Source organism: Musca vetustissima, unplaced genomic scaffold (genome assembly GCF_032173495.1).
Source record: "Musca vetustissima isolate MV318-11 ecotype Yass unplaced genomic scaffold, APGP_CSIRO_Mvet_v1 utg9679, whole genome shotgun sequence".
NCBI classification, from domain to species: Eukaryota; Metazoa; Arthropoda; class Insecta; order Diptera; family Muscidae; genus Musca; species Musca vetustissima.
The window spans coordinates 135,783-157,361 of NW_026880787.1; the positions used below are offsets into that span (position 1 = coordinate 135,783).

General features: G+C 38.8%; 1 protein-coding gene across 1 annotated transcript; it reads left to right on the forward strand.

Moving 5' to 3' along the window:
- Positions 1-533: 533 nt before the first annotated feature.
- Positions 534-14,712, forward strand: LOC133326628 (mucin-4). Its single transcript, XM_061535258.1, has 2 exons — positions 534-1,565; positions 7,549-14,712. The coding sequence occupies exons 1-2, from the start codon at positions 988-990 to the stop codon at positions 14,591-14,593; spliced, it is 7,623 nt and encodes a 2,540-aa protein (XP_061391242.1). The 5' UTR covers positions 534-987; the 3' UTR covers positions 14,594-14,712.
- Positions 14,713-21,579: the final 6,867 nt, after the last annotated feature.

The following is a 21,579-nucleotide window of genomic DNA, read 5'->3' on the forward strand; positions in this document are numbered from 1 at the left end:
TCAAATCATCTTAATCCCTTAATCCAGAGAAGTATTTTTTCGTTAGTCTGTCAATATATTTCAATTACTTTTGAACGACATTGCTTAGTTTTCTGACGCAGGGCAAATACAAAAAAAATTATCAAATTAAAAAAAAATCTATTTAATTTTAATGTAAGCTTCTTTGTGGCCGATTTGTAGGTAAACAATATTTCATTAAAGTACTCCACCACTCAGTCCTGCGACAACAATACAAATACAAAATACATACCTATACATTAACAAAAAAGTTGTGCTTTTGTATTCATGCTTCATGGCGTAAGGAGTCGCCAGACGTCAATCACCGGGCCATTTGGGAACTAAAAAATAGGACAGCTGTATTTTCAATAACAAAAGACAGCATTAAATATGCTGAGATATTGTGACCTTTCCCTAACAGGATCGGGAAGCAATTCTTTTGAGGTGATTCGCGCATTGTTTTTCATTGTTGTTGTTTTTTTCATGATTTTTAATATTAAATGGGCAAACGAACGCATTAATTATAGAAGTGCTCGCTTCTTTTTCTTTTTTTCCAGATTGCAGACGAGACCTTTATAAGCAGCTATAAGACAAAAAGGATACTCGACCCCACTACGCCTGTAAAATAAAAGCCAACAAAAGAATACAACAAACGCTTCAGACAAAACCCGATAAGAGCCCACCACAAAGGGGAAAGAACAAAACTCAAAACAACCAAACAAAAAAACGAAACGTAACATAAAGACGGAACAAAGCAAATAACAATTTCGAAGAAACTAAAGCTCGTCTTGAGGCAACAATTGCTGAAATTGTTTTTTTCTTGTCGAATTTTCCCAACGAGTTGGAAAGCAAATACAAGACAATAGGAAATTACTTTCGGTGCAAAAGTTCGCAGCGAGAAAGAAAAGGTTAGCCGAGAAGAGAATTCGTAAGCCAGCGAAAAGGGTTATAAGTTAGCTGCTGACAACATTGACGTCCACAGGAGCAGCAATGGGTTTTTGCGCTCTTGCTGTCCTTGTGCTAGCAAGCGGGGTGGTGTGTGCCAGTGTCTATGCCTACCCTCCCAATTACTCGGATGAACCACCTGTGATCAATGCCAATGGGGATGGCGACTATGACGGAGGCGGTGGTGGCGGTGGTTATATGATGCCACAGTTCCATCACGGTTACGCTCAACTGATGCAACAACATTATCAAGAACACAACAAGGCCTCTGCCGCACTCACCGCTGTTTCGAAGAAAACAACAACCTCAACAACAGGCGCGACAAGACCAGCTGCAATATCCGCAACAACGACAGCAAACAAACCACCTTCTCTTCAACCTGCCTTCGTTTACAGCGCCCAAGTGCCGGCCCACATTGAACCGGAAGCCAACAAGGTGGTCAATGCCGTTAAGCTCGCCAGCTCCACGGTGGCAGCATCATCGGTTCACCATCCACCATCAACGTCATCATATCAAACAAGCGGCTATGGCAGCTATGGCACGAGCTCATACCAAGATATGAATCCTAATGACAATGTCGAGCAGTATGGCGACTTGTCAAAGAAACACAATGTCGGTTCCAGGTGAGTACAGGCCACTTCCGATGTGTTACTGCAGCGACAACGAGTACAGATACTTGTACCAAAATATAATTTGGGAAAGTGTTTTCCTCCCCCACCCCTTACTCTGCTTTCCACACCGATGGCACTTTTTCGCCTTGAATAATTAACATTAAATTGTAATCACCTGCCCCTCCCATCGACGAAAAACACGATCCTTTTCCTTTATGCCGTATGTCTACCATAGTCAAACCTTTTAATTAAATTGATTTTGAAACAAAGGCCAGCTCATCATTTCTCTGTCTCTGTTTAGAAGCGTAAGATTTAACATTGGAGCAATTAACATTCATTTATTGTTGGATTTTATGTTTCAGAAGTCGTTACTCCCTGCATTTATGTCCTCTTTTAACGGTCTGTTCACCTTTGGATTTTGACTAATGTCGCTAACATTCATCAGATTGATGAACTCAGATATTCGCTTATTCTGTATGCATACAATAGGGAAGGTACAAAATAATCACTGCCACAAGTAATAGCTATAAACCAAGTTAATATTATTGAAATGAAGTCCAAATTCACAACAGAAGGTGAATTAACAAAGTTGGCAATCAATGAGAAAATGACTTTTTATTTTGTGTTTATATAAATTTAAAATTCCATTAAAATAAATCAACACCTACGCTTACGATTAAGATTTAGGAAGAACATGTTAAAAAAAACATTTTCTATCTACTAAGAACCCGAAATGAAAGAAATGTGACAAAAGTCTTCAAACTATTTGCAATTGGGCCTATTCAACAATGTGAAGATAAAATGATATTACATGGCACGGTCAATATCAGTCACTGAACCCACGTTGGACTGGACTGTTGCAAAAAAGACATAAGTACCTCAAAATCAATTTTTTTCGTTTTCGTTTTCTGAAGAAGCTAAAGACGGAATTTCGATCATGTCTGTGACATGCCTTTATATTAGAGCAGTAGCGAATTGCCCGTTACACCGTATGTAATCTCCGACACAAATCTTAGTTGCAACTTTCAGAATTGTAGTTCTATCCGTTCACCAAAGTCCAAATTTTGTACTTTTCGTACCCAACAGTAATTTTAATTCCAAAATTCTGGAGCCCAGCTCTATTCGTTCACACATAATCAAGTTGTACCAAATATAGTGCCATTTAGTACACATAAGTACTATACTTTAATAATTAATATATTAACAGCACACTCCAACAGCAATCATTATTCCATATTTTAGGTTTCCAACTCTCTCCGTTCGTCCAAAATTCAAATTGTACAAAATGTAGTACCATTTAGTACTTTTCGTACCCATAACTATGAATTTACAAAACTACCTCAATCCTACACTCCAACAATCATTTTAATTCCCAATTTCAACACTCCAGCTGTTCACCTAAATCCAACTTGTACCAATTAGGTCTTTTCGTACACATAAGTACGATTTTTTAAAACTACCTCAATCCTGTACTCCAGTAGTAATCATAATTCCTATTTTCAGGATTCCATCTCTATACGCCTAACCAAATGCTAATAGTACTAAATTTAGTACTTTTCATACACATAAGTACGAACTTCTAAAATCATTTCCATACATCAACACCACTTCCCAACCTGTATTCCAAATAAATTTCAAGATTCTAGCTCAATATATATATATATATATACAATTAGAACTACATTTAGTATTTTTCGTACACTCATAGGTCGAATAGGATTAGAGATGGGGTGCTGAAATTTAGCATAGGGTTGTCTTTTGTCTGCAGGCAGGCATATGCCACGTTTTGCCATATAAGGGTACCCCCAATTTTCGGTATATTGGGTTTCTTAAGGGCGTTTTTCAGCCGAATTCGTTGAAATTTAAATGAAATTGGGTTCTTATTGGGTACCAAATCTCTCTAATAAATATTATAAATATAGGTCAATTTTTTCCAGTAGCTCAATTTTGAGGTTTTTGAGTGTGTTTTTCAAACAAATTCGCTATAATTTGGTGTTTTGTAGTCGTATTTGGTAACAAATCTCCCTTCCAAAAATTATTTATATTCGCCCCCTTATGGGTGTAGTCCTTATATAGTCCGCGTTTTGGGGTTGTCTCCGCATAGCCGCATTCCACCATAACATGGGGGATATTCTGTAACCGAAGTTGTCAGTTTATACCCTATAAAGTATGGATTTAGATATTCTAATATGTTTGTGCCCTTTTAAGTCTTTTCCCTGTTCCAAATGACCTCACTCTAGACGTGTTCCGCTAAAATGTTTGGCGTTGTTCACATCTACAGTGTTTAGGTCAGTTGCACTTTTGGCGAGTAGATTGGCTTTCTCATTGCCTAAAATTCGTGTGTGACCCCCAATCACACTTTTTTCTTCATGAAAATCTTTTGAAGTCCAAACAAAATATTACTTATTTACATTTATTAATTCATTTGTACAGCTATACTGTTATGGATATTTTTCATTCAAATTTATGGAAACAATTATCAATACTTTTTGCTGCAAACAAAAATAGTAGATCATCGTAGCACCTGGATTCTAACATACGCTTTGCTAATCAATTTTACAAAAAATCCCATTCAGTAAGATTTAATTGGAGCATGTGTTCTAAGTATTTTGCACACTCGTTTTCCCGATAAAATAATTACCGTCATTTATTTTCTACACGACTGTAGATCAATGATTTTGCCAGAAACCCAAGAACTCAGTGTCTAATGGAAAACAAAGGAAAAAACAGGTGACCATCTCACCCCAAACTAAAACATTCCGTTGCATATTTCGATGGAGGATTCAAACAATTCAATGGCAAATAGCTATCTTGCAATTATTGCCATGGCTACACAGCTAAATCCACGACAACACCCTGCCACAAATCTGTTCTGTTCAGATGTGCACTTGCACCGCACCCATGTTTGTGGTTTAGCATGCCGTCGAAATAGAATAGCCACTAAATGTTTTCTGTGACGACACGAGCGTTCTGTGTCGTATCAGGTGAATGTTGTGGGCAAAGTGCTAATTTGCAATAGATGTGATGTAAATTTACAAAATGTCTTAATTCGTTGACTACGGAATGAGTGAACGTAAGTAATTCGGTTGCCTAATTAAGGGATAATTTGGCCTTTAATTGAGTGTTGTGGTCTTGAAATACGACACTGGTCTTTATCAGCAGTGTTGAGTTAGGTTGTTCGTTCTTTATTAGACGACGTAATGTATTCATTGTAACATGCCGAAGCAAACAAGATACACCCCTAAATATTTCTGGGAATATGCATAGCATCACTTTCTGAGTCGCTGTCCTTTTCTAAACAAATGCAGATAGCATTAATGTGTATATTAGATATAGCATTCATATATAATATCGTGCGATTTCACAGCGTACCTCATCGAGACTAAAATGATTTAGTGTGTGTGTGTGTCCGATTTGACCAATCGACTCAGATTTAATTACCTTCTGTAATTACCCATTAAAAATATTCTCAATATAGAAGCTTTTTTGGTAGAGCATGGAGAAATTGAAGTGATTTTATGATTTTAGTATTTATATGATATTCCTTTTATATGTCCTTGGCAAGTTTAATACAATGATATTTTTTGTCATTTAAAAGTGTGAGTTCAATAATAGGGAAATTCCCCTATTTCCCTATTGTTAAACGCTGCATAAATGACAAAAAACAAAAACACTATTACAAAATTCTTTTAAAATTCCATTAAAAAAAAAATTGAAAAATTCTTTTGCGAGCACATTTATGATTTTTGGTACATAGGTTAAGAAAAATATGCTGATTCGAAATCTGTTCGCGTTCACAAATTCGGATGCTGCGCACAAAAGTTATAGCGGTTTTAAATCTGGTATTTTAAATATAAATTAAATGAATTCCTATTCGTTGTAATTCGCGAATTTCTTCACAAATAATAGTCGCGAAAAACAAATAGAAGCATGAAGATATCGGAAAATAAAAAAAATTAATTTTTGAATTAAAACAATTTTTTTTTTTTTTTTTTTGAATTTTCGATTTTTAGTATGGTTAAGAGGATACGGTTTTGCCTTAATCTTCTAAAATATACGACGCTTTCTTCTGCAAAATCTTTTAGATGATTGTTAAATATCGATAAATTCATCTAATAAGAGTTTCGTCGTTAAAAGCGACTAAATATATTGCACTTACAGTTCATAAAAAAAGCATGCAATTCGCGTTTTTGTTGAAATCAGTTGATGCGCATGCGGTTTTCTTATAAACCTAATCAATCTCTTCCAATAATTATGCATTTTTCGAGGTTTCATTAAGCGGCCAAAGTGTGCCGCTCGATGCACTTTACTATGCAAAAACCCTAATAATGACTAAAAATGGCGAAACGTGCATACGATTTTTATGCGCATCCGATTTCAGTAATCTCCTATGAAAATACACAAAAGGACACCTATTTTAAAAGGATCGTTTTGATAAAATATGCATATTATTCGCGTATCGATATATTTTTTACCTATTTTCACACAGATTCGCGATCATTAGATCCGGCACGTAAAAAAACTAAAATCACGCGGGGTTCCACGGAATTTGAATGGACCATCTTAAATTAGGACTCAAAAAATAGGTTTTTTATAAAAATTTACGCACCAAATTTTCGTCTTTGGAATCCAATTGCAAAGAAGCTACGGTGAGCACATTAATGATATATACACCAAACGACGCAAAATCACGAGTTCTACAATATTATAAACAGTTTAGTCTATTATCTGGATGCGCATCCTAATTATAAGAAAAATTCAAAAATCACCGAAAATCCGGCTTCAAAATGTCAGCATCCTTTTTGGGTGTATGCAGTGATTATATCGAAAAATCATATATTAGAACCATATTGCCCATGGGGTATTCTGCAACTTAGTCACTGATCACATGTGCCTGCGTTGTGTAGTTTAGCCACAAATCAGGAACGAACACAAAAAACTCGTTGGCTTCAACACATTTTCACCCATTTTTTTACATTACCACCATCACAGCTTCCACCAAACTTATTATTTATTAACAATATTTTAAGATTTTGACAAGAACACTTCATTTTATAGAAATGAATTTAAATTATATGCAATATGTTCATATTTCGCGAGTTATAACCTTGCAAACCTCAGCTTCAAGGAATTTAAAAGATTTTTGTAATTTCCCATATACATACATATATGTATGAAATAAGACAATCCGTGGCCTACATAACAAAAAATAGCGAATGTATACATTGACATATTTAGAGCGGCAAATGTGAACAGAAAGAAAAGTGCACGGCATTGAGTCAGCATTAAAATGTAAATTTCCATTTTTGAAGTCCGATGGAATGGCATAAGTCATGTCAATGGCAGATATACGGAAAATTGCATTGCGCGCTGACCACTTGACGAGACCACATCATACTGTGGTGTCGAGAAAGTGCACGGCCGTTGTAGCCTGTACGACATTTGAGCTTTTTTATTTTTGTTTTCCCTGCATTTCATTTTATAAATCTCAAATGGAAATTCATGAAAAAAAATCGGCAAAAAAATCTAAAGCGTTCATCATATATGATAGCACAGCATTGCTTCACTTCATTATTTGAAATACAATCCTGCTCAAGCGAGTAGCTTTCATGTCGTATGTAGCATAAATCAATCAACGTACTAAGACCTGACAAGAAGTAGTTGCAAGTTATGTTCAGGCAAAAACAATCACACTAAATAGTACTAGGTAACCATGTACGGTACTGACTAACAAATTGATGCTAATTTCTTAAATTTCTGTTTAAATGTTTTAAATTAGTTAATTTTTTAATCGCGCACGAAAGACGCGATATCTATACAATAGAAATATAGCTGCTCATATACATATAAACAGCACCCAAATATAGTTTATTATGCGTTAGAAGTATTTTCTAGGTACTTTTTATTTACTTTCCCGTATTTTCCTATAAGTTGTTACAAATCACCCTTTCTATGTCACATTTTCACCTATTTACTTCTCATTTTTCATTTGTAGTCCTGCAGCAGTTGCGGTTATTTTAAACGGCGATCAACCAGAATTCACAGATGCCTTAGGCCAAAAGGTACCCAAGCCTCAACCATCTCTGCAAGTTGCCAGCCCAATTGATCTGTTGAACCCGGATCGCTATGAATTCTATACGTTCGATGAAAACGGCGAACTTGTCAAACGTCTGATGACTATGGAAGAAATTCAAAGTATTGTTGCAAATGGCGACGGTGAGGGGCCAGCTATTATCCACCACGGACCGGTAGAAGATAAAGATCCCGAGAAAAATGTTCAAGACATTGTCAACAGCGTACAAGATGTCCTCAACAAAGAAGTGGAGTCAAACAAAAATAGCACTTCCAATATTTTACCAGCTTTGGATACTCCAGACGTTTCCTCTTCATGGTCCATGATTCTTCCGGCAATATTCGGCAATACCGGCAGTGTAGACATATTCCCACAACAAAAACCTCAACAAATAGTTATGACTCCAGATAGCGAAATTATGGAAACTACATCAGATGCGCCTGTATCTACAACCACTACACATCCTAAGCCCAGCAAACGTAGACCGGGTCAGAAACGTAAAACAAGCACAACTACGACAACGGAAATGACTCCCCAGGTCATCCAAGAGGAACTGGATTCCCACGAGTCTGTGTACACAGGCATGCAGCAGTACCAACACTTGGCTGCTTCCATGCAAAACTATGGAGATTTCTCACAAATTCACATGCAGCCCATTTATCACAAATTGCCCGAACAATTACAGATTGAATCGACAACGAAGCGTGTTTTCATTAACAACCAGGAAGTAGTCCAGAGACCAGCCGATGATGAGGTGATTTTGGATGAAAATTTGGCCAAGAAACCGCCACAAATTCAACGCAAACCGTCACCACCACATAGGGTTAAGAAGCCTAATGGCGGTCAATCCACAACCAAACGTCCGCAGACTACTAAACAAAAGACTAAGAAGAAGCCTACCACAACAACAACTATTTCTCCGGAAACCACAACAATGGCTGAGACAGTGTCTCCAACACAACCAACTCCTATAACTACAACAACCACCACCATAACTACTACCACTGAGTCTGTCCAAGCTACAACGGTGCCCATTACATCTTCTCCGCCCAGTACTACTTCTGCTACTAAAAAGAAGAAACGCAAGCCCACACGCCAACCCATCCATTCCCACCCCACCAGTACTGATGGTACTTCTACCACCGCACAATTACCATCTACAACGGAGACAACAACAGCAGGTGTTGAAGAAGAGCCCATAACAACGACATCAACAACAACGTCTGCTCCCTCGCCTAGTACTACTGTTGTCCCTAAAAAGAAGAAAAAGAAACCCACTCACACACCCATCCACCATTCTACCATCGCGGATAGTACTTCTACAACAACAACTCCCTTGCCATATACAACTGAGACATCAACAACGCCTGTCGAAGCGGAACCCACGACTACAACAACATCTGTCCCTGAAGTTGAACCTCCTACTCAGACAAGTACTACAGCTCCAAAGAAGAAGAAGAAGAAGAAGCCCACTCGTCAGCCTATTTCAACAGCAGCATCCACAGAATCGCATGATTTACGCAAGCCTCATCCTCACAGACATAAGCCTCCACATGGTACACCCCCGACAGGAGACTTAGCCGCCGAAGGAACCGCACACCAAGAGATCGCACACAACAAATACCAACAAGTGTCTCATCACAGGCCACGACCCAAGCCACAAAAACATACAACTACTACCACGACGAAACCAACCACTTCCACATCCACGCTTCCTCCAACCACCACAGTCGTATATGCACCCGTGCCCGAGGAAACCACTTCAACGACACAAAAACCAACTCTGATTGTTGAGGAATTCCCCGGCTATCAACCACCAGGTATGGTCACATCTACATCAAAGCTCGCCGAGGTAACTAAACAGTCCACAACAACACCCACCACACCGACAAGCTCCGGCACATCGGGATATCCTATACCATCTTATGTTTTGACCATCGATGCTGTCGAGGAATCAAACAATCACCAGTTACAGAAGGAACCTCAACCATCCATGGCTACAATGCAACATGTTACATTGAAACCTTACGACCAAGATATTCACGCAATGCAGTCATTCGATCAAATACTAGAGTCGCTCAAACAGCCGCAATTGACACATAAGGTAGATTCCACACCAGAACCCACAAAAGCCCCAATTAAACCAGTGAAGTATGACAGTGCTGAAAATATGGACCAATTAGAGGAAATGGCCAATAAACATATGGTACCAATGGCCAGCCTACCCAATCTATCCAATTATGGAAGTAATAATAATAATGAAGAGTTGGACAACACATTCACTGAACCCGCAACCGATGGATCGGTAGAAGAAATGGACACTGATGTATCGACAGCATCAACTATGATTGAGCCGGAGGAAACTACAATTGCGGATGTAGCCGACAATAAATCAGATGTCACAATGACTAACCGTTATGAGGACATCACAATACATTATACCACTGAAGAGGATCGGACAAATGCTGAAAATAAAAACCCGACTGAGGATCCAGGTGTGATTTCGGATACAACTGAATCGGAATCCAACCAACGCATGACGGAAACTAGCACAGATATTGAAGCTCCAACTGAGGTGACGACACAAGAGATTTCTGAAAAGCTTTTCGATGATGACACAAAAGAAACTACTGAAACTACCGAAGTCACTATGGATGAGGAAACGACTACTCTCCTTCATTCGCAACATGATGGCGTCGATATTCAGGAAGCCCACACAATTACCACAGACATCGCCATAATGCAACCGCAGTTCAACTATGGCGAGACCACGACCAGTTCGGACGAAACCTTGGAAGAATCTTCGTCAATGGGACAAACCAGGCTTCCAGTTGCCAAACCTTCGAAGCACAACGATGACTTGATGGACGACGACAAAGCCGATGGAAATCAACCAATTCTTGTGGCAGATCTAAAGCCACACCTGAACCTGGAGGTTGTCAAGCCCTCGTCACAAATCAGTATGTCAGATTTCCAAACGCAAGCGGCTACTGTCGCTTCAACCCTTGTAGACGGCACTAATACAATGGCCGTGGACTACAACATGATGAGTTCGAATGAAACCAAAGATGAGATCGCCTTCCTAATGTCCGATGTTATAAAACAGATGGCAAATAATCCGAATATGGCGACCAGCAACGATGTCAAACCGGTCTACCATACCGGTGACCATCACTATTCCTCTACTCACCAGAGTGTACCCATGCCCATTCAGCAGAATTATAACAACGATAATTTCGAATCCAATGGTGGTCATGGATGGGCTGCAAGCAGCGATGATTACACCTTGGGCAGCAACGGTCACCATTCCACAACAACTCACCAGAGCGTACCCATGCCCATAGAGCAGAATTATGCAAATGACAATTTCCAATCGAACGGCGGCCATGGATTGTCCATACCCGATCAGGTCGATCGCTACACAAATATTGCCAAACTGAACACATCATTCCTCTTGTCCGACAAAGGTGAACTGCCCAGCTTGTTGAACACATATGGCAACAACGAAGCCAGTGTAGATGACTTGGATGAGGACAGCTACGAAAAAATGGAGAACCCCTATGCTACAACAACATTAGTTACCGACTCCTCTTTGAACGAAGAAAATAGTTACACCACAATCAAAATCACAGAAAAAGAGGAAGAAACATCAACACCGTTAACGGTAGAGGGAGATAATGAGAAGACAACTGAGGCTCAATTCGAATATACTACCCCCATATCGGATACGACCGAATCAAACGAAGAATCTTCTTCTAGCCAGGAAGAATCTACCACAATCACACCAAGTCAAGACGAAATTCACAGCGAAGAAGGTACCACAAATCAGATGAAAAATGAATCCACAGAAATGCCGCTAAATTCCGAGACCATAACAGTTGCTGATACTACTGAGGATAACATATCAGTCATGACGTCTGCAGAAGAAGCAACAACTACCCCCTTAGCGCTGGCTGAAACTGAATCCACCGAAGAAGTTCAATTGCCAGCCCTTTCTCCAACTTATGGGGAAGAACAAAAGCTGGAGGATTCTGATGATAGGGAGGCTCTCTTTGAAGCTGATAGCGCCACTGACACAACGACACAAGTCAATAACATATCTCAAGAAACTACCGAGTCATCGTGGGAAATGGGCGGCGACGAAAACAAAACTACCGAAGCTGAAGAGTCATCTATGCACGCCATCGAAAATGATGAAAACATGAGTGAACGAAACGTAGAGGAGAGCAATGACCCGGAAACAGTGACAGTTGCGCCAAGCGACACAGATAGTTCCGCAAATGACCAATTCGAAGAAACAACCAGTGTTACAGAAAGTAGTGATGAAGAAATCGTGGGAACCGAATCGGCCACTATTAAAGTGGAGTCCTCCGAAGGACAAGAGGAAGCTAAAGTTCCCGAAAGTATTACAGATGCCACCGAAATGTTTACCGAGTCTGAGCAAGATTCCTCAACGACCGTGGAAGATAATCAGGATACCAATAAGGAAATGGCTGAAATATCTTTAGATAACGCTACTGTCCAGGACGACCTCCGCTCTGAAGAGGCCTCGACGGATTCATCAACTGTGGAAAAGGATGAAGACACAACCACAACCGATATTCCAGTTGATACAACAACTGAAATCCAGGATGAACCTACAACAACAAAAATTGGACAGAAGGAGGAGGACGAAGATACCACCACTATCAACTACCCTATGAGCGAAGAAACATCAGAAGAACTAAATGCAATGATTTCCGAAGAGGATGAAACCGGCGAACTAATCGACGGAGATCCCTATGTTAAATTGGGAGAAACAACAACACCGAAACCAATTGAATCGGCAACTCTTAAGGTCGAGGACTATAATCATGTGGAAGTGAAGAACGATGAATCGCCCTCAAACGAATCGCAAATCACGATCAACGACGAATCAAACGTTTCTGCCGATTTATCACCTGAAGAAATAACCAAACCTGCCACTGCAACTAATGTGGAGGAGGGTGTTGTTAAACAACCCGACCCAAGTGCTGAAGATGTTCCCATGTTGGCGCCACCCAAGCCCATCAACACCATCGTCTCATATGATATTCCAACTGTCGGCTCGCATCCAGGGACACAAAATGACAACGAAGGAGAAAGCTTTGAAGGATCCGATGAAGAAGATGAGGACGATCAAACGGGATACCAGCCACCTAAGTTGCCATCAATAACAACAAGAATTTCCACCACAACCAGTACTACTACAACACCAAAACCTACTGTGACCACCACCCGACGTCTAAATACCCTAAAACCAGTTTCCTATTTCAATAAGCAACCCGCCTATGCCTTGTATCAGGATTCTGTCGAGCCTTTGTACAACAAACAACCTATGCCGGTACAAGCACAGCTGCAGCCTCAAACACAAGAAAATATTCCAAACAAAGTCATCAGCTACAGTGCTGTTACCCCGCAGCAACGTCCCATGCAAAGACCGCCTCAGCTCAGCAATCTAATGATAGCATCTTCCCAAGCCACACGGCCACCGGTCAAAATGGAACCCTCGCCTAGCGGTTCCAAGGGCCTCGAAGCCTCTGTGGCCAACTTAGATGAGGATATTCAAGCATTTGCAAAACTCTGCAACGAGTTGGCGTTCAGTTATTGGAAATCAATTACTTCGGAAAAAATAAGTTCGGCCAGAAGTCTTGTGATATCTCCATTTGCATTGACCTCCATGCTGTCAATGGTGTTCTTGGGCGCTCGAGGTAGCACTTCAGGCGAGATGAATGACGTACTGAAGTTGGATGACATGGTCACATTTAATCCACATTTAGTCTTCAAAAATATTACAGACTCCGTCGAGAGGGCCATGGATAGTGACATTGCCACAACGGCCTTTGTCCGCGAAGTCTTCAGTGATCGCGCCAATGGCAAAATATTGCAGTTCTTCAAGGAGAAAACTCAACAGCTGTACGCCGGTCACGTCGAAGAAGTAAATTTCCATGTGGTCAATGACATTATCCGCCGGCGAACCAATCTCCTTGTGAAGCGTCACACCATGGGCAAGGTTTTAGAATACCTGCGCACAAATAGTGTTTGGGTCAATGGCCCCTTGGCAACCATATCAGCCAATCTCTTCCAAACTGACTGTTCTCGGGGATCTACACAGGATCGGGATGGTGAAATATTCTTCCAAGTTCATCCAACGGTGCGACAACGACGACTTGTGCCAATTCCCGCTGTCCTGTTCAAGAGTGGTTTTACAGCCGGTTTCGAACCGAATTTGGATGCCACCGTTGTTGCTTTTGGTCGTATACAGGATACTGTGAGTATGATTTACGTAATGCCTGGCCAACAAAGCACAATATCGCCATCGGATAATTTAGACCGCCTCGAGAAAGAACTGATGGAAACAGCCATCTCCAAGAATGCCTGGAGCAATTTGTTGACATCACTTATGGATCGTCCTGGCATGGAAGTCAAACTGCCGCGATTTTCTCACAGATCCTTTGTTAATGCCACACTTGGTTTGCAAAAGATGGGTCTCAAAGGACTCTTCAAGTCGGACTACGCCGATCTCGGCGGCCTAACTGGTTCCCCCAATCGCGACATATACCTATCGGACATGATTCAAATCAATACGTTCAGCACATGCGGCGAAGAGAAAATCGCAGATCATCATCATGTTGAAATGTATCCAGCGCCACCATTACGCAAGCGCAATAAGGACGTCGAGGCCCACGACGATGACGACTTTGACTCGTCGGAAGCCGTCATTGATTTCGGTTCCCTCGTACAAGATTCTGCCTTGGGACGTGGCTTCTACGACGACCTATTGGATCCTAAATATTTGGAATTGCCCTTGCCGCTGAGGCCGCGACAAGCCCGAGTACCCGATGCCCCCAGGATTCGGTTCGACAAGCCTTTCCTGTACTTTGTCCGCCACAATCCCACAGGCATGATTCTCTTCATGGGTCGCTTCAATCCCCGACTCTTGCCGTGAGCGTGAATCTCTCGAACTGATTATTAATTCTCAAAATAGATTAATTCGTGTACATTTAAGCTCAACTAACTCGTTTCCTTACCAGGTTCTTTATTTCAGATTTATAGCATATTAGTTAATCTCCGGTGTTCAGAATGCTGACAATTAGTACGAATAAGGCCGTCGCTTAAAGTCGCCATCGAACTCCGCACAAAACAATTCATATTTATTTTATATATCGACATACATACTTACATATCATAATAACTATTATTTATAAATTCAATATTATTTTATTTTGTTTCATTTTTTTTTTTTTTTTTTTTTTGTTAATATAAATTGCTGTACCTTAATCACGAATCACCTTCGCTAACGACCATTAATGATGCGGTATCTGAGTCCGTGCATGTGACTAGCTGTATACCCTACATCGTCTGGCCGGCATGCAGGCTTTTCAAACGCTCGCGAATAAATGGATGAAATTTGATGGCATTGCTCAACACGGTACTGATTCAAGATTGACATACAGCATACAGAAAGCACGATTATATGTACTTATATTGATAAACATACATACGCACATAAATATATACTTATGCGCACTCCGTACACAACAGACTACTATTGTTGGTGTGTGCGTGTATGTCAGTGCGTGATTATTAATGAAAATGTTTATTATATGGCATTCAAATATGTAACATTTTCACATTAATTTATAAATCGATTTCCCTCCTTCATACCCTTTAGTATCTCCCCTCATTAATATTTAGCATAAAAAACGTGACGTGCGTGGGTGTGTGTGTCGATATTGTGTACCTTTTCGATGCATTTTTGTTTCAAATTAATTATATTTTTTTATACAATTAAATAAACACACATTCACACACGTCCATACAATCATATCTATACATATAAATAAATAAATTGATATTTATACATATATTTGTTAAATAAATTGATATACATATTAATAATAATAATAAAACACACATATAAACGAATTTTGTTTTCTTTTATTATCTCATCTTTAAAGCACACACATTTCTTACACAAATAATGTTTGGCGATGATATTTTCATTTGCGTATGGCAAAAAAAGAGGAGAATATAATTTGCATATAAAATACACTGCGTATCATAACTATAGACGCACCCTTAATTCAATTGGTATGTTAGTTGGCAAATGAAATGGACCCATTAAGTTATTGTTCACAATAAAACGATCAAAAACACATATTATTCAACAAAAATAATTAATTTATTCTTTATGGTTTCGCCAAATTCTGCACTTTCAAAATTGCTGGTGTTGCATAACTATAGACGCACTTTTACAAAATTAGAAAAATTTTTTTTTTAAAAACTTAAATAAAATAAAATAACTTTTATAAATAATGGCCCTACCCATTATTTTGAATAAGTTCAAAAATTTTATCCATCACACTGTTGATCAAAATCGACAATCACTTCTTGGAAATAAAATAATGTTTGGTATTGGAGGTTTTCTGCATAGACACGACGAGTCAAGATTCCACACATGTTCTCGATCGGATTCTGGTCGGAAATTTTAATATTTTTTAATTTTAACCATACTTGAGTACGGCGATTTTTATGAACTGGTGCGTTGTCCTGCTAAAAAACGAGTCCTTGATTGTTGCCGCTTTCCCAAAATGGCAATAATTTGTCTTCCAAGACTTGAACGTACTCCATTGAAATAAAGCATTCCGTGGCTATAAAATGCTCCCAAGGTGACGGTTACCTAAATATCGTTATTTCTTAATACGACATTTCAGTGGCGGTTCCTTAATGGCCTTGGGAGCATTTTATAGCCACGGACTGTTTTTTTTTTTGACATTTCCATGTTGTCGCATGAATTCAATGGAGTACGTTCAAGTCTTGGAAGACAAGTTATTGCCATTTTGGGAAAGCAGCAACAATCAAGGACTCGTTTTTTAGCAGGACAACGCACCAGTTCATAAGAAGTATGTCTTTATCAAAGAGGTTTCAGATTTAATGTTCATCAAATTTAATAAAATTTACAAGTTTATAAAATACTGACTCTTTCTGTGGGAGAACTTGGTCTAGGCGTTGTAAAGATAATATATTTTGTAAAGGTGGGTTCAAATCGGACATTACTTTGGTCTAATATGAGATTTATTAATATTGAAAATGTTGGCCGTTTGTGGGGGAGGTACCAGAATGGGTCCGATCTTCGGACTTCATCTACGCTTGGTAAAGATAATAGGTTGTACAAAGTTTGGTTCATGTCGGATAAAATTATAAAAGTTGTGACCATTTTGTAAGGGAGGTACCAGAAGGAGTTAACCGATATTCCTCATTTTGGAACTTTAACTAAGTTTGGAAGAAATATTAAGATGTGCAAAGTTTGGTTGGAATCGATTATTTCCTTCGAGAATTATCGTGCGCACCAGCCGGACAGACCGACGAACGGACATGTGTAGATCGACTCCAAATTTTCTCAAACGGATTTGGTCCGGATTTGGTCTCAAACGGATGGTCAATATTAATAAATCTAATATTAAGCGAATGGTATGCCGGATTTGAATCAAATTTTGCACAACCTATTATCTTTACCAAGCCTAATCAAGTCCGAAGGTGGGACCCGTCTGCCTTCTCTTCTGGTACATCCTACAAAAAGCGTCAATATCATATATTTGATCAACATAATATCCAAAACATCTTTAATTAAACATATACCTTATATAAAACGAATAAAAAAACTTCCTCCTCAGCAAACCAAGAAAATTCAGGTCAAGCATATGGTTAAGAAGCTATGACACTCGAATCCTACTTAATTCGGTACAACCTACTAATTTTTATATTTTCCGAAATAAACTTATAACTAATGGTAATATACGTACTACGTTTTAGTACTTGTGTGCCCTGTATTAACTTGTTAAATAATCTTTTGCATAGTACATAATTTTTTATAATTGCATCGACATAATGACTTTAATAAGGCTCTGCTTTTACAGAGCAGATTTCCATTAAAAGTTGCAGAAATTTAGTATTTCTTGTACGTTGGGTGTTTCAAAATCCTCACTGGAAAGAATTGCCGGTATATCCTCTTCATAGATATCCTACCCACTATTTATTATATCGAAAGTCGAGGCAGTATAATATATTTTCAGAGGTGTTGGAAACATTATTGCAGATAAATATCAGTACTGTTATGGTAGACGTTTTAGAAACATTTGTATTTAAAAGTAGAAATAAATTAGTACTTGTTTGCATAGTTTCAGTTATTTGTATATGAAAGTTTAAACCACAATTCAAAAAATCATTTACTGCAGTATACCATGCGAATGAGGTGTTGGAAACCGGTCAGTAATATGTAGTGTAAATTTTCAAAAATATTTGCATGAAACATGTTACACTTTCCGCTTTATACTATATTTAGTACTTTTTAGAACAAATTTCCAAAATGAAATTACGTACTATATTTAATTTTTCATAACTAAATATACATACAAAATGCGGAAAGCATTGTTTTTCATAGAAAAAACTTTATAACAATTTCCTGAATTTTATCTGCACTCTTGCCGCAGTATACAATGTGTTGTACTTTTTAGTACCTTTTAGAACATATTTCTGAAAATATTTATGTGGAAATGTCTACTGTCTTAGTTTCAGATATGTATATAATAACAGTTTATATTCTTATCCCTTCTATCGTACAGAATATTTAGTACTTTTTCGTACCTTTTAGTACAATTTTAAAACGTTTGTGGAGTATTCCATTTTGTTTATAATGAGCGTTGATGAACATTCAATCAATAAAGCAATTAAAGCAATTATATGTATATAGACTCTTTAAATATAGATTATGCAATGCCAATTTCCTTCCAATTAACTTGTTGATGACATTGGGAGTAATTATACTTATATTTTAGAAGCTACATACATAAATTCCAAATTTAATTATACTTATATTTTAGAAGCTACTTATACTTATATTTTAGAAGCTACATACATAAATTCCATATTCTACTACTTCTAATCGCTCAATACCCATGTACAATATTTAGTACTTTCCATATTTTTTAAACCCCATTTTATAAAACTTAAACGAAAGTTCCCCATTCTTAGTACAAATATTTAGTATATTTTTTACCATTCATTTGTGTATAACAAATTATGCATAACATTCTATTAATAATAGTTAGAGCTATATAAAATGTTTCATATTCCTATATCTATCGGTTATATATATATATTGTAACAGCTTAAGTTACATATCAAGTTTCAGATGTTTCAGATGTTTCATTGTAATATAATATTTAGTACTTTTTAGTACCTTTAGTACTTATTTCCAAAATTTGTTCACACATTCCCCTTGGCTTATCATTGAAAAAGCTGCATACCAAATTTCATAATTCTGCTTCCAACAGTTCCGGACTAATACCGTTTTTGGACCTTTTTTCATACCAATTTTCAGAGGTTCCATTTAAATATATTATTTAGTATTTGTTGTACCTTTTAGTACTAAATTCCAAAAATGTTTCCCCTTCCTGTATTATTGACAAAGCTGCATACCAAATTTCAGAGTTCTACAGCTAACCGTTCCGGTGTAATACAGTTTTAGTACTGTTACGAATATAACTTTAGATTTAAGTTAATTTAGATGAATTCCGTTAATTTAAGAATTTGAATTGTAACGTAAATTTCTACTACGCAGTTTATTTGAATAACTTCACAACAACAACCACTGTATAGATTTTTCTACATCCTTCCATTTCCTCTTTCATTTTCTATTTTGTTATTGTCGTACAATTCTTGTTAAACGTCATTCCTCTTTCTTTGTTATTCCCTCGCCTGTATATGTGTTGTTGTTATTCCTCTTTCTTTGTTATTCCCTCGCCTGTATATGTGTTGTTGTTATTGTAAGTTTGTTTACTCAAGTTTGTTGTTGTTATTGTTACTCAATGTGTTTGTTGCATTGGTAGATTGTTCGTGATCTAGGTGTTACCAGATCGTCTAGAAACTTCTGTAGCGACAGGCAGGGCTCATATAAATAGAGGGAATGGAAAGGCAGTGAGTCAGTTGTGAATCAGATCGCGAATTGAAACCGTCGTGTAAAGTAAAGTGCAAAGTAAAGTTGTGTGAATAAAATCATTGTAATAATCGTAATCAGAAAGAACCCGCGTTTTATTTGGTACGAATTGTATCGGGAAATAAAACAACGTCTACACGGGATTTAGTAAAACCCAAGAACGTAACAATTGGTGTCGGAAGTGAGATTACGATAATACTACGATGAAGTTTAAGGATCTACGAGTGGAAGATTTGAAGAAGGAGCTCAATAAATTGGAATTGTCGTCTACTGGCAACAAGGCTGAACTACAAAAACGTCTGTTGGATGAGTTCGAGCGCCGTGGTATGAACATCGATACATATGAGTTTGACAGTAAGGATGAAGTGGATTTATCGCAAATGGGCGAATCCAACGGTGGAGAAGTCTCGTCAGTAGCTGCCAGGGGTGACGATTTCAGAGAAATGCTGGCTAGAATGTTTGAGGAAAATTCCAGAATGTTAGTAGAAAACACAAGACGAATGTTCGAACAGAATTCCAGAAAATTAGAGGAACTCAAGGCGGAGAATTGTAGAATGTTTGACGAAAATTCGAGAGTAATGAACGAGAAACTCGAGAACATTACAGAAATTATTGGAAGGAGAGTGGAAACCGTGGAGGTCCAAATTAAAGAGTTGGATAAGAAAGTGCAGTCGGTCGACGAGAAGATTCTGTCTGTGGATGAGAAATTTCTGGCCCACGACCTCAGGTTTACGAATCTGGAGAAGAAAATGTCGGAACTGGAAATTAAAGGTGGTCCGGTGCGAGTTCCTGATAACACACTAAAAATCAAACCTCCTGTATTCGACGGCTCTACGTCATTCAATGTTTTCAAGCTACAGTTCGAGACAGTGGCTTCTAGAAATTCGTGGAACGACAGCGACAAAGCGGTTGCACTACTTCTGGCATTGAAGGGCAGTGCTGCTGATGTTATTCAGAGTATTCCTGTCGCTTCTAGAAACAACTATGAAGATGTTATTGCTGCACTGGAACGTAAGTACGGTGGCGAACATAAACAAAACATCTACCTTATGGAACTAAGGGGAAAAGTACAGAGGGCAAACGAGACGCTACAAGACTTTGCAGCTGAGGTGGAACGTTTGGTGCTAATGGCGTATCCAGGAGAGAATCACCCATTGCTGGACCGTATGAAAATCGAAACATTTGTGAATGGCATACGTGACCCTGAGATTAAATGTGCAACATATGCGTCACCAAAAGCGTCCTTTGCCGAAACAGTGTCGTTTGCCCTTGCCCAAGAGACGGCAAGAATGATTGTTAAGCCCCAGACCCACAAGATTAGCCAACTGGAGACCGAATGTTGCGAACACAAATCTCTCGTTAACTTGATCAAGGACGCCATGAGGCGGGTAATAGAAGAAACAAAGTTTGTAGGGATGACTAAGCACAGGGTTAGATGCTACAACTGCGATAAAGCAGGTCATATTGCGCGCGAATGCAGAGCTAAGCGCAAACGATCCAGGTCATCGTCACCACCCCCAACGAAAGATGGTAGAAGAATGTCTCAACAGTCCACCAATGAGTCACCGTTAAACAGAATCGAGCACAGAGAAGGCGGAAAACACGGTAATGCTGATGCCCTGTCTCGTCGGCCATGCAAGGTGGAATACGGCCAATGCTCAAAGGCTGAGCGCAAAGAGAATATCGTGGATGTCCGACGATTGCAGTTTGAGTCGGGAGAAGATTGGTCGACGGAACAACGAAGGGATCCCATTCTGGGCAAAATAATTTCGGCCATAGAAACGGGCAAGCGACCTAGTCGCAAAGAAATTACCTCCGAAAGCCCTCTTTTAAAATCCTATTGGGCCCAGTGGGACAGTCTACTTATAAAAGATGGCTGCCTATATCGCAAATGGGAAAGTGAGGACGGTAAATCTCACCGGAACTTGATCGTCGTC